This window comes from Oncorhynchus tshawytscha, linkage group LG09, assembly GCF_018296145.1.
Source record: "Oncorhynchus tshawytscha isolate Ot180627B linkage group LG09, Otsh_v2.0, whole genome shotgun sequence".
Taxonomy (NCBI): domain Eukaryota; kingdom Metazoa; phylum Chordata; class Actinopteri; order Salmoniformes; family Salmonidae; genus Oncorhynchus; species Oncorhynchus tshawytscha.
The window spans coordinates 10,964,991-10,979,634 of NC_056437.1; the positions used below are offsets into that span (position 1 = coordinate 10,964,991).

Genomic DNA, 14,644 nt, shown 5'->3' on the forward strand with positions numbered 1-14,644 from the left:
AGTGACATTACTGGTTCTAAACCCATATGGCAGGAGAATGTCCAATATAGTGACATTACTGGTTCTAAACCCATATGGCAGGAGAATGTCCAATATAGTGACATTACTGGTTCTAAACCCATATGGCAGGAGAATGTCCAATATAGTGACATTACTGGTTCTAAACCCATATGGCAGGAGAATGTCCAATATAGTGACATTACTGGTTCTAAACCCATATGGCAGGAGAATGTCCAATATAGTGACATTACTGGTTCTAAACCCATATGGCAGGAGAATGCCCAATATAGTGACATTACTGGTTCTAAACCCATATGGCAGGAGATTGCCCAATATAGTGACATTACTGGTTCTAAACCCATATGGCAGGAGAATGTCTAGTATAATGAGACTACTGGTTCTAAAACCATAAAGTACAGTTTCTCAGACACTTGCCATGGCTTATACAAGAAGGAATGCATCAAGATCTATGGGGCCCTGTGAGGGACATGGTTATCCCCTGACATTCACAAGTCAGGCTGTGCTCTCCCAGTATAAACCATGGACAAACTGTTCTCTCTTTACTAGGCCATTTACTGGTGTAATCTAATCAACGATGGTTTTACAAGACTGTAACACGTGTTTACGCTACTTCCAATCCCTGTTCACTTCTCCATTCTCCATCTTTTGGAGTCCTCGAAGAATGGCTTGTCGCCATTCTTTTTTTTTAAATTTAATTTCTCCTGGTGTTTCTCCTATTTTCATTTTGATGTTATAATTTTAACACTGTGGTGGCTGTGATTGACCTGCATCTATAGACGTGTGTTTCTACCTGTGCTTCTTCTTCTTTTTTGTGGCTGCGTTACTATCAGGAGATGGGAATGCTAAAGAGTACCTGTTGCCATAGTAAGTACGTACTGTTCCAGCCACCTCCACCCTCATGGCTTGTGATCAAACCATGAACCCCTCCGCTCCTTGCATGGCTTCACTTTTCCGACTCGTCTTCCTCTCTCTCGTTCTCCTTCTCCGTGGCCCAAACCCATCCACTCGGGTTGAGTATCTATTCCTCCTCACTATGGTCCTTGGCTTCCTGTTCTTTTCATTCTTATTTCCTTTTGTTGCCAGGTGCCAATTCAGAGGTCCTCCCTGTCGTAAAAGATTTAACAAATTATGAGATTGATGTACAAAAGACAAAATGGCGGCCTCTGCTCTCAGGCTTTTCTTCATAGTGCAAAATCTCAAAACAATACGTAGAGATCATTATCAGATTATGATTCATATGGTGACTCATAGGATGGATAGGTTTCTCTCCTGTTTGAACTGAACACCACTCAGAAAGGTTAGACACCCATCCTCTATGGCCTTATTCCCATACAGTTTATGGTCTGTGACAGTGGAGAGATCTGAGATAGACCCAGCAAACACATCTCGTTTTAGGTTTCTATTCCTTCCCGGAGTTGACCTATTGTTAACTTTAACCTTTTGAGTATTACATGCAAACATCTTATAATAAATCTATATTAAATCCCTACGTTCCTGCATTACGAGTCACATGAAATGGGTAATGTATGTAGTTTTTGTTTTGTTTTAAATGTATTGAATGTTATATTTCTTTTCCAGATGAGTCCAATCTCAGGTATACAGCGTTCATGTATTTGGCTGTAGTAGAATAAATGCTTTTGTCGCTTTGCTAAGTGTGAAGCTTGCTGTTGGCTTAGTGGTAAAGGTGATAAACAGCTGTTTTCCTCAGTGCTTTGTGTTATGCTTTATCTTTGACTACGTTCTGAGGAGCTTCAACACTTCTGTGGATAATTAGTCTAATGTTGATATCAATAGATCAGTAATACCAGTTGGAAACTGAGCACGTTGTCTGGTTTGTTGTGTACACGGTCACAATTAGAGACCAACTGCTGACGCTGCACAATGGTTCTACAGCAGCATGAAGTCAATGCACTGTACCGATGGATATTAGCGAGGAGCTAGTTAACACTACAAGATCCCTCAGCACTGAATATACATGTGTATCTGAATAAATCAATGATTAAATACTTGGAGCACATGAATATGGTCTTACTGGACCCTTTTCACACTACTGAGCCAAGCTGTACTGTGCTGGCCTGGATACATGTCCACAATAGTTGCTGGAAAGGACATTTAAAAAAAAAAAAAAAAATTTAAAACGTTTGAATATATATTTTTTTGAGCATTGAATCATTGTTGGGCTTGGCTTTGTGGAATGATCTAGTGTTGTACTTGTCTGAGTCGTCAATGTAAAGCTAGTCGGTGGAGATGGCTAGTGTTGTACTATGTATAGGCATGCCTCGGCTGAGGAGCATGCTGTTTGATTGGTGCCTAAAGATTCTGATCTGCAGAAGTACTGTAGCCTGTCAGTTTTCATGGATGATGTAGTGCTACAGGCCTTTAGTTCTGTGTTCTCCGCGAGTTGAACTATGGAACAAAGACTAAATGATTGCAGAAGAAAATTAGAGATATCACTCCTCCCAAGTGAGAGTAAAGTGATCTGTTAATAGCTACATCTCTTATTAGCTTTGAAAAGGGTAGTTTTGTCTGCATTGCAGCCGCTTTGCAGGCCCTGCAGATGAACCATTTCCTCCCCCTCTTCACAGATTCTCAGCTGGAGCACACCTATAAGGATGAGAGTGATCAGGCTACACTGAGACAGACCCTCCCTGACCTGACCCCAGACGATGAACCCTCTGACGCCCCAGTCCCCGCCCTCCCTGCCGAAGATCCTGCCACTCCCGCTGCCACCGAACAGCCCACCGCCGTGGGAGAGGAGCCTGCTGATGCTGCCGGAGACCAAGACTGCGAACAGGACGGCGATGAATCCCCCAGCAAATCGCCTTCCAAGAAGAAGAAGAAGTTCCGCACTCCTTCCTTCCTCAAGAAAAACAAGAAGAAGACTGAAGAACAGGAAGGAAAATCAAAGGAACCCTAGACCTGACCCTCCCCTCTTACGCTTTGTAACCCTTCGCTTCCCCTTGAGCGAGCCACAACCTTTGACCCTACGTGCTTAGTATTATTTGTCTGGCTTTATAACTCTGTTCACCTCCTAGTGTGCCAATTTTATATATATATTAAAAAAAAGGGTCAATTGCTTATGATGTTTTAAAAACGGTCGCTCTGTGGTGAATGACTGTGTGCATCCGGTCTGGTTCAGTGCAGCTGCGTGTATATTTAGACTCGCTACTTTAAGTGAGCAGTAGATTATTATTTCCCCTTTTTTATTTGTTTAAAACAATGTGTTTTACTAAAACCTGATTTAACCACTAGAATGTATTGGGATTGTATCTAATTATATCAGTGTCTTTAAAAAAAAAAAAAAACAAGGAGGGTAAAAGCAAAGACGCTTGAACTGTCATATAATTAAACTGGTGGAATCTGATTCCAGATTTAAAAACTATCAACTGCACGGTGCTAATTTCTGATGTCTAATATTAGCATTACATCTGTTCACTCAAACAGCATTGGGTACAAGAGCAGGTTTTCCTCTCTGCAGTATCACGGTGGGTGTATATGAAAGGGGAAAGGGCCGGATGGCCATGGTAAAACACTACTGTTTATACAGATGCATTGTGTGACTCATCATGTCCTGCGACCCCGTAAGACCTCAAATCATGTTGAGAATATCAGTCACCACCTCTATCAACCAGGGTTTGGTGGTACCTGGTGAGACTGCTGGTATTGCACCGGTCTACACAGGCGGGAATGTGTAGGAACTAGGGCAGAAGGTTTTGTTGTTGTATAATCCTGTATCCTTGGCTTGCTTTAGCTCTCCCCTCCTTCCTAACCTAATCACTCCAATCACAGGAAAGACTAATGGAACATAAGAGGACAACATATGGCTACAGTTACAAGAGGGAACACAGATTTTGTATGGTTAATGATATCGTCATCTTTTGTTATTCTCAACAACAACAAAACAAATTGAGTCATTTTCACTTGCTGTGAGAGCACTGTGAACTGAAACACCTCAATTACAATATAACACTGCCTGGAACTCACTGTTATTTTACCATTTGCTTTTAGAGAACCGTAGGCTTGCGTGGATCCAAACAGGGTGAAACGAAACCATTCCATCTGGATTCAGGCTAATAGTGGGTATATGGAATGTAGGAATATCGTTGCTTTAAGGCACCATTTCACTATTTTAACGCTGCATGCATAACCAGTGACCACACCTCAATGGACTATCCTGTGAAACCCCTCTGAAATGAAAAGACTGTCTCAAGAAAACATCTCGCTTTCAAGTTGCACTCAAGACCCTATGGAGATATAGTACAGTAACCAATCTAGTTGGTGAGATCTTACAGCCTGGTCCCAACAAAACCTTCTGCCCCAGATCTGTTTGTGCTGTCATGCCAAACTGGGACGATAGGAGTTGGCAAGACGACACAAACAGTTCTGGGACCAGACTAGCGATCTTACACCTTGTCTTTTTAAAATGTTTGGCTAGCAGATGGGCATTAATTAATTCCACTTGTCTGTTAAGCTTGGTTTAGACCACTATAAAAATCTAGCCTTATCCCAGATCAGTTTGTGCAGTCTTGAGAATGACCAAAGGAGTTAGCAAGGCTGCAATAACTGCTCTAGGACAAGGCTATTATAATCCTGCTATATTACATGATGTAAGCTGAGAACATTAGCCTGTTCCCTGAACCTGAAGGACTGCATGGCATGAAACTAAGGCTTTGAGCTTGTATTGTCTGTCTCTCTCCATTATGACTGTAACTCACTATTACTTTGCAATTGTTGTGCAATTTTTATTTTATTTTTGTGGTCAATTGTTTTAAACTCACAGCAATGTATTCTTTGAACTATTTCCCATACAAACGTGTCATCATCCCATCTATCGCTTCACCTCCATTTTCTTCATGGAACTGTTTTTTTAACCATTAATAAAAATCCTTCCTTCAAAACCAATTTGTTTTTGTGTGATTTCAATTAAATATTTGTCTTAAATTACATTTGTTTTATACAGTGGTGTAAAAAATACTTTAAAGTACTAAAGTTGTTTTTTTGGGGTGTATCTGTACTCTACTATTTATATTTTTGACTACTTTTACTAAACTACATTCCTTAAGAAAATATTGTACTTTTTACTCCATACATTTTCCTTGACACCCAAAAGTACTCATTACATTTTGAATGCTAAGCAGGACAGGAAAATAGTTCAATTCACACACGTATCATCCAAACCTCCATGGTCATCCCTACTGCCTCTGATCTGGGGGACTCACTAAACCTCCATGGTCATCCCTACTGCCTCTGATCTGGAGGACTCACTAAACCTCCATGGTCACCCCTACTGCCTCTGATCTGGAGGACTCACTAAACCTCCATGGTCATCCCTACTGCCTCTGATCTGGGGGACTCACTAAACCTCCATGGTCACCCCTACTGCCTCTGATCTGGGGGACTCACTAAACCTCCATGGTCATCCCTACTGCCTCTGATCTGGGGGACTCACTAAACCTCCATGGTCATCCCTACTGCCTCTGATCTGGAGGACTCACTAAACCTCCATGGTCATCCCCACTGCCTCTGATCTGGGGGACTCACTAAACCTCCATGGTCATCCCCACTGCCTCTGATCTGGAGGACTCACTAAACCTCCATGGTCACCCCTACTGCCTCTGATCTGGGGGACTCACTAAACCTCCATGGTCATCCCCACTGCCTCTGATCTGGGGGACTCACTAAACCTCCATGGTCATCCCTACTGCCTCTGATCTGGGGGACTCACTAAACCTCCATGGTCATCCCCACTGCCTCTGATCTGGGGGACTCACTAAACCTCCATGGTCATCCCTACTGCCTCTGATCTGGGGACTCACTAAACCTCCATGGTCATCCCTACTGCCTCTGATCTGGGGGACTCACTAAACCTCCATGGTCATCCCTACTGCCTCTGATCTGGGGGACTCACTAAACCTCCATGGTCATCCCTACTGCCTCTGATCTGGGGGACTCACTAAACCTCCATGGTCACCCCTACTGCCTCTGATCTGGGGGACTCACTAAACCTCCATGGTCATCCCCACTGCCTCTGATCTGGGGGACTCACTAAACCTCCATGGTCATCCCTACTGCCTCTGATCTGGGGGACTCACTAAACCTCCATGGTCATCCCCACTGCCTCTGATCTGGGGGACTCACTAAACCTCCATGGTCATCCCTACTGCCTCTGATCTGGGGACTCACTAAACCTCCATGGTCACCCCTACTGCCTCTGATCTGGGGGACTCACTAAACCTCCATGGTCATCCCTACTGCCTCTGATCTGGAGGACTCACTAAACCTCCATGATCATCCCCACTGCCTCTGATCTGGAGGACTCACTAAACCTCCATGGTCATCCCTACTGCCTCTGATCTGGAGGACTCACTAAACCTCCATGGTCACCCCTACTGCCTCTGATCTGGAGGACTCACTAAACCTCCATGGTCACCCCTACTGCCTCTGATCTGGGGGACTCACTAAACCTCCATGGTCACCCCTACTGCCTCTGATCTGGAGGACTCACTAAACCTCCATGGCCATCCCTACTGCCTCTGATCTGGAGGACTCACTAAACCTCCATGGTCACCCCTACTGCCTCTGATCTGGAGGACTCACTAAACCTCCATGGTCACCCCTACTGCCTCTGATCTGGAGGACTCACTAAACCTCCATGGTCACCCCTACTGCCTCTGATCTGGAGGACTCACTAAACCTCCATGGTCACCCCTACTGCCTCTGATCTGGAGGACTCACTAAACCTCCATGGTCACCCCTACTGCCTCTGATCTGGAGGACTCACTAAACCTCCATGGTCACCCCTACTGCCTCTGATCTGGAGGACTCACTAAACCTCCATGGTCACCCCTACTGCCTCTGATCTGGAGGACTCACTAAACCGACATGCTTTGTTTGTAAATGATGTCAGTGTTGGAGTGTGCCCCTGGCTTTCCGTAAATTAATAAAAACAAGACAATGGTGCCATCTGGTTTGCTTAATATAAGGAATTTGAAATGATTTATAATTTTACTTTTGATAGTTAAGTATATTTTAAACCAAATACTTTGACTTTCTCAAGTAGAATTACTGGGTCAATAACTTGAGTCATTTTCTATTAAGGTATCTTTACTTTAACTCAAGTGTGAAGGTTGGCTACTTTTTCCACCACTGGTTTTATATAGTATAAGATACTAGCACAACTAATTATTTACAGACCAAAGCTCTCTTTTTAGTTGGCTATGTAAGTGCACTGTTAAGGGTTTACACAAGGTGGTGCTGTATAGCAGGTCAAATCACAAGGAGTCGCACTCCTACAAACATTGACCTTGTACATGCTGGGTTTCTGTCGTGAAACAAAGCCAAATAATGACATTCTCTAAAATACAGTTGAAGTCGGAAGTTAACATACACCTTAGCCAAATACATTTAAACTCAGTTTTTCACAATTCCTGACATTTAATCCTAGTAAAAATTCCCTGTCTTCGGTCAGTTAGGATCACCACTTTATTTTAAGAATGTGAAATGTCAGAATAATAGTAGAGAGATTGATTTATTTCAGATTTGATTTCTTTCATCACATCCCCAGTGGGTCAGACGTTTACATACACTCAATTAGTATTTGGTAGCATTGCCTTTAAATTGTTTAACTTGGGTCAGACGTTTCGAGTAGCCTTCCACAAGCTTCCACAATAAGTTGGGTGAATTTTGGCCCATTCCTCCTGACAGAGATGGTGTAACTGAGTCAGGTTTGTAGGCCTCCTTGCACACACATGCTTTTTCAGTTCTGCCCCCAAATTTTCTATGTGATTGAGGTCAGGGCTTTGTGATGGCCACTCCAATACCTTGACTTTGTTGTCCCATTTCCCAAAACCCATTTTTGTTTCATCAGACCAGAGGACATTTCTCCAAAAAGTATGATCTTTGTCCCCATGTGCAGTTGCAAACCGTAGTCTGGCTTTTTTATGGTAGTTTTGGAGAAGTGGCTTCTCCCTTGCTGAGCAGCCTTTCAGGTTATGTCGATATAGGACTAATTTTTACTGTGAATATAGATATTTTTGTACCTGTTTCCTCCAGCATCTTCACACGGTCATTTGCTGTTGTTCTGGGATTGATTGCACTTTTTGCACCAAAGTACGTTCATCGCTAAGAGACAGAACACGTCTCCTTCCTGAGCGGTATGCCGTCTGCGTGGTCCCATGGTGTTTATACTTGTGTGCTATTGTTTGTTCAGATGAACATGGTACCTTCAGGCATTTGGAAATTGCTCCCAAGGATGAACCAGACTTGTGGAGGTCTACAACAACAAAAAATCTGAGATCTTGGATGATTTCTTTGAAGGTAGGCCTTGAAATACATCCACAGGTACACCTCCAATTGACTCAAATGATGTCAATTAGCCTATCAGAAGCTTCTAAAGCCATGACATCATTTTCTGGAATTTTCCAAGCTGTTTAAAGACACAGTCAACTTAGTGTATGTAAACTTCTGACCCACTGGAATTGTGATACAGTGAATTATAAGATAAATAATCTGTCTGCAAACAATTGTTGTAAAAATTACTTGTCATGCACAAAGTAGATGTCCTAACCGACTTGCCAAAACTATAGTTTGATAACAAGAAATGTGTGGAGTGGTTGAAAAATGAGTTTTAATGACTCCAACCTAAGTGTATGTAAACTTCCGACTTCAATTGTACATTCAAGGGGTTTATGTACCCTTTCGATTCAACTAGACATCAACAAGGTAAAGCGGTAGTAATGAAGACACAGCGTAATGGTTACACTGAGTGTAGTGGGTCATTAAGTGTTACAGATTCTGGTGTGGATGGATCCAGGCTTGTTCTAGATATGTTTATTGTCTTACCTACTCCTATGGTCATTGATTGTCCATAAGAGTTGACAGCACAAACGGATATTGGGACCAGGCTAGATGGATGCTAAATAACATCAAGAGCAGTTTGCAACTAATTTCTTCCCCCAGAGAAAAATGAGACACTGCTGAATGAATATAAGACAAAGGACAAGGCCAATAAGTTCATAGACCGAAGCTTTGGTGAATATGACACCATCATGGACCCAGAGGAGAGAGGTTTTCAATGGAGAGACATGTAAGATCCGATACAGGCGGACACACGTCTCTGTTCTCTTCTCTGCTCGATTTACATAAATCACAAAACTATCTCTAGCAGAGCTGCACTTTGGCTAGCTGCTTTTAGGAACGAGGGTGTATTTAAAACCGCACAGTAAGTTGGACATTGAATTTTATTTAACTTCTGCCTTCGCTCTGACTTAGTGTATGTAAATACAACCGCATTGCTAAAAGCGGCTACACATTGGCTGACCCTGTGCTCCTCTCAAATATGTGTGTTGTGGGGGAGAAGAAGGACATGCAGGCCTGAATGAGGAGGAGTTGACCCACACCGACCAGTCTCTGTCCGAGATGGAGAAGCTCAACGACTTGGTAGACATTGATGATGAAGCCGATGAGAAAGGAATCCTCTCAGGTGAGATACACAATGACCCTAGACTTCACACAATTGGTGGGGAGCTGCAGACCAGGGTGGGAGAGTGCAATAAGGGGTGGAGGAGATGTATTTTTTTATTTATGTTTTATTTCACCTTTATTTATTTAACCAGGTAGGCCAGTTGAGAACAAGTTCTCATTTACAACTACGACCTGGCCAAGATAAAGCAAAGCAGTGGGACTAAAACAACAACACATAAACAAATGTACAGTCAATAACTCAATAGAAAAATCTATATACAGTGTGTGCAAATGTAGAAGAGTAGGGAGGTAAGGCAATAAATAGGCCATAGAGGCGAAATAATTACATTTTAGTATTAACACTGGAGTGATATATGTGCATATGATGATGTGCAAGTAGATATACTGGGTGCAAAAGAGCAAGAGGGTAAGTAATAATATGGGGATGAGGTAGTTGGGTGTGCTATTTCCAGATGGGCTATGTACAGGTACAGTGATTAGTAAGCTGCTCTGACAGCTGATGCTTAAAGTTAGAGAGGGAGATATAAGACACCAGCTTCAGTGATTTTTGCAATTTGTTCCAGTCATTGGCAGCAGAGAACTAGTAGGAAAGGGGTCAACAGGAAGTGTTGGCCCTGGTAGATGACCAGTGAAATATACCTGCTGGAGCGCGTTCTACGGGTGGGTGTTGCTATGGTGACCAGTGAGCTGAGATAAGGCTGGGCTTCACCTAGCAGAGACTTATAGATGACCTGGAGACAGTGGGTTTGGCAACGAATATGTAGTGAGGGCCAGCCAACGAGAGCGTACAGGTCGCAGTGGTGGGTAGTATATGGGGCTTTGTTGATAAAACGGATGGCACTGTGATAGACTACATCCAGTTTGCTGAGTAGAGTGTTGGAGGCTATTTTGTAAATGACATCGCCAAAGTCAAGGATCGGTAGGATAGTCCGTTTTACGAGGGTATGTTTGGCAACAGGGTAGCCTAGTGGTTAGAGCGTTGGACTAGTAATCGAAAGGTTGCAAGGTCGAGTCCCCGAGCTGACAAGGTCCCAATCTGTCGTTCTGCCCCTGAACAAGTCAGTTAACCCACTGTTCCTAGGATGCCATTGAAAATAAGAATTTGTTCTTAACTGACTCGCCTAGTTAAATAAAGGTTAAATATATTAAAAAAACATGAGTGAAGGAGGCTTTGTTGCGAAATAGGAAGCCAATTCTAGATGTAATTTTGGATTGGAGAGTTTACATTCTAACCAGACACCTAGATATTGTGAATTTTTCAGTACATACAGTGCCTTGCGAAAGTATTCGGCCCCCTTGAACTTTTCAACCTTTTGCCACATTTCAGGCTTCAAACATAAAGATATAAAACTGTATTTTTTTGTGAAGAATCAACAACAAGTGGGACACAATCATGAAGTGGAACGACATTTATTGGATATTTCAAACTTTTTTAACAAATCAAAAACTGAAAAATTGGGCGTGCAAAATTATTCAGCCCCCTTAAGTTAATACTTTGTAGCGCCACCTTTTGCTGTGATTACAACTGTAAGTCGCTTGGGGTATGTCTCTATCAGTTTTGCACACCGAGAGACTGAATTCTTTTCCCATTCCTCCTTGCAAAACAGCTCGAGCTCAGTGAGGTTGGATGGAGAGCATTTGTGAACAGCAGTTTTCAGTTCTTTCCACAGATTCTCGATTGGATTCAGGTCTGGACTTTGACTTGGCCATTCTAACACCTGGATATGTTTATTTTTGAACCATTCCATTGTAGATTTTGCTTTATGTTTTGGATCATTGTAATATGATAACGGTGGCTATATACCAGAGGTGACGAGCCATTAAGATGAGTTACTATGAGTATGACGTAAGGAGGACAAATGTATAAGAAGTCTGTGCCAAGACCGGAAGGCAGTTGTTTTCCAGCTCGGCTTTTATTATAAAGTAATAAAAAGTATATTTGAACTCACATGCTCCGGTATTTATGAAATATGACCAAATATTTCCACGACAGTATTTGTAGTTGTCCACATATTCTAGGTCAGGACCGTCCAGAGTAGGGATGCTAGTCGGGCGGGAGGGTGCAGGCAGCGATCGGTTGAAGAGCAAGCACTTAGAGGAGAGTTGTATGGCATTGAAGCTTGTTTGGAGGTTTGTTAGCACAGTGTCCAAAGAAGGGCCAGATGTATACAGAATGGTGTCGTCTACGTAGAGTTGGATCAGACAATCACCAGCAGCAAGAGTGACGTCATTGATATATACAGAGAAAAGAGTTGGTCCGAGAATTTAACCCTGTGGCACCCACAGGGTTAAAGAGACTGCCAGAGATCCGGACAACAGGCCCTTCGATTTGACACACTGAACTCTATCTGAGAAGTAGTTGGTGAACATTTGAGCAGTCATTTGAAAAGCAAAGGCTGTTTAGTCTGCGGATAAGAATGTGGTGATTGACAGAGTCGAAATCCTTGGCCAGATCAATGAAGATGGCTGCACAGTACTGTCTTTTATCGATGGCGGTTATGACATCATTTAGGACCATGAGCGTGGCTGAGGTGCACCCACGACCAGCTCTGAAACCAGATCGCATAGTAGAGAAGGTACGGTGGGATTCAAAATGGTCGGTGATCTATTAACTTGACTTTCGAAGATTTTAGAAAGGCAGGGCAGGATGGATATAGGTCTGTAACAGTTTGGGTCTAAAGTGTCTTCCCCTTTGAAGAGGGGGATGACCGTGGCAGCGGTCCAATTTTTTTGGGCATCTCAGTCGATACGAAAGAGAGGTTGAATAGGCTAGTAATGGGGGTTGCAACAATTTCGGCAGATAATTTTTGAAAGAGATGGTCCAGATTGTCCATCCCAGCTGATTTGTTGGGATCCAGATTTTGCAGCTCTTTCAGAACATCAGCTGTCTGGATTTGGGTGAAGGAGAGGGGGGCGGGGGCTTGGGCAAGTTGCTGCGGTGGGTGTTGAGATGTTGGCCGGGGTAGGGGTAGCCAGGTGGAAAGCATAGCCAGCCGTAGAAAAATGCTTATTGAAAGTATCGATTATTGTAGATTTATCGTGTTTCCTAGCCTCAGTGCAGCTGAGTGCAGCTCATGGACTTTACAGTGTCCTAAAACGTTTTGGAATTAATGCTACAGGAAGAAAATTTCTGTTTGAAAAAGCTAGCCTTAGCTTTCCTAACTGACTGAGTATATTGGTTCCTGACTTTGTAACGATTGTCGTCGGGAGAAGGAGAAGAGGACCAAGGTGCTCCTCCCATGTCCAGGAGTCCATTACACGCTGCTTGGTCCTTTGGTGGTGGGTAGTTCTGTAATGATTGTCATTGGGAGAAGGAGAAGAGGACCAAGGTGCAGCATGGTAAGTATTCATAATACTTTTAATAAATACGAATACTTGAACAAAAAACAACAACACGACAAATGAACAATTCTGCAAGGTGCAATACACACAAAACAGAAAACAACTACCCACAAACACAGGTGGGAACAGGCTACCTAAGTATGGTTCTCAATTGGAGACAACGATTGACTGCTGCCTCTGAAATACAACACACAGAACAAAACATAGAATGAAAAGCATAGAATGCCCACCCCAACTCACGTCCTGACCAAACCAAAATAGAGACATAAAACAGGAACTAAGGTCAGGACATGACAGTACACCCCCCCCCCAAAGGTGCCGTAAAACCTGAACCTACAGCGGTGGCGGCTCTGGTGTGGGACATAGACCCCACTCCACCTTAGTCTTGGCCCACTTAGGTGGCGCCTCTGGAGTGGCGACCCTCGCAGCCGACCCCGAACTGGGACCCTTACAGCGGGCCCCGAATAGGAGGGAGACGCTGGCGGCGCCGGACAGGCGGGAGACTCTGGCGGCGCCGGAGTGAAGGGCGACTCCGGAGTGAAGGTCGACTCTGGCGGCTCCAGATTGAAGGCCGACTCTGGCGGCTCCGGAGTGAAGGGCAACTGTGGCGGCTCCGGAGTGAAGGGCGACTCTGGCGGCTCCGGAGTGAAGGGCGACTCTGGCGGCTCCGGAGTGAAGGGCGACTCTGGTGGCTCCGGAGTGAAGGGCGGCTCTGGCGGCTCCGGAGTGAAGGGCGGCTCTGGCGGCTTCGGACTGGAGGGAGACTTGGTTCTCGGAGCAGGCACAGGACTCACCAGGCTGAGGAGACATATAGGCGGCCTCTTCCTTGGCTGAGGCACCGGATGCACTGGGCCGTGGAGGCGCACTGGAGGTCTCGAGCAACGAGCCTGCTCAACCTGTCCTGGCTGGATACCCCCTGTAGCCCGGCAAATGCGGAGAGTTGGAACCAGCTGCACTGGGCTGTGCTGGAACAGTTCTGCAAAGGAACAGTTCTGCAAGGTGCAATACACACAAAACAGAAAACAACTACCCACAAACACAGGTGGGAACAGGCTACCTAAGTATGGTTCTCAATTGGAGACAACGATTTTTTTATTTTTTATTTCACCTTTATTTAACCAGGTAGGCTAGTTGAGAACAAGTTCTCATTTGCAACTGCGACCTGGCGAAGATAAAGCGTAGCAATTCGACACATGCAACAACACAGAGTTACACATGGAATAAACAAAACATACAGTCAATAATACAGTAGAACAAAAGAAAACAAAAAGTCTATATACAGTGAGTGCAAATGAGGTAAGTTAAGGAAATAAATAGGCCATGGTGGCGAAGTAATTACAATATAGCAATTAAACACTGGAATGGTAGATCGGCAGAAGATGAATGTGCAGGTAGAGATACTGGGGTGCAAAGGAGCAAAATAAATAAATAAATACCAGTATGGTGATGGGGTAGGTAGATAGCTGACAGCTGCCTCTGATTGGGAACCATACCAGGCCAAACACATAGAAATACAACACACAGAACAAAACATAGAATGAAAAACATAGAATGCCCACCCCAACTCACGCCCTGACCAAACCAAAATAGAGACATAAAAAGGGAACTAAGGTCAGGATGTGACAGACTTTCCTGAAAACTTGCATAACGCGGGGGCTATTCGATGCTGATGCAGAACGCCACAGGATGTTTTTGTGCTGGTCAAGAGCAGTCAACTCTGGGGTGAACCAAGGGCTATAACTGTTCTTAGTTCTACTTTTTTTGAATGGGGCATACTTATTTAAGATGGTGAGGAAAG

General features: G+C 43.9%; 1 protein-coding gene and 1 pseudogene across 23 annotated transcripts in view; both read left to right on the forward strand.

Moving 5' to 3' along the window:
* The window catches only part of LOC112257364 (alpha-adducin), a 64,300-nt gene extending 59,377 nt beyond the window's left edge, over positions 1–4,923 (forward strand). For 12 of the 23 annotated variants that reach the window (XM_042326507.1, XM_042326524.1, XM_042326508.1 and 9 more), the window contains one exon: positions 2,607–4,923. In XM_042326507.1, coding sequence (XP_042182441.1) covers positions 2,607–2,938 — 332 coding nt within the window. In that variant the 3' untranslated portion in view covers positions 2,939–4,923. Of the gene's footprint in view, positions 1–851; positions 890–1,599; positions 1,616–2,606 lie in introns of those variants that run through there. The other 11 variants (XM_042326519.1, XM_042326526.1, XM_042326527.1 and 8 more) reach the window with 7 other exon arrangements.
* A 3,833-nt stretch (positions 4,924–8,756) lies between these two features.
* Positions 8,757–14,644, forward strand: part of LOC112259498 — a 17,406-nt pseudogene continuing 11,518 nt past the window's right edge.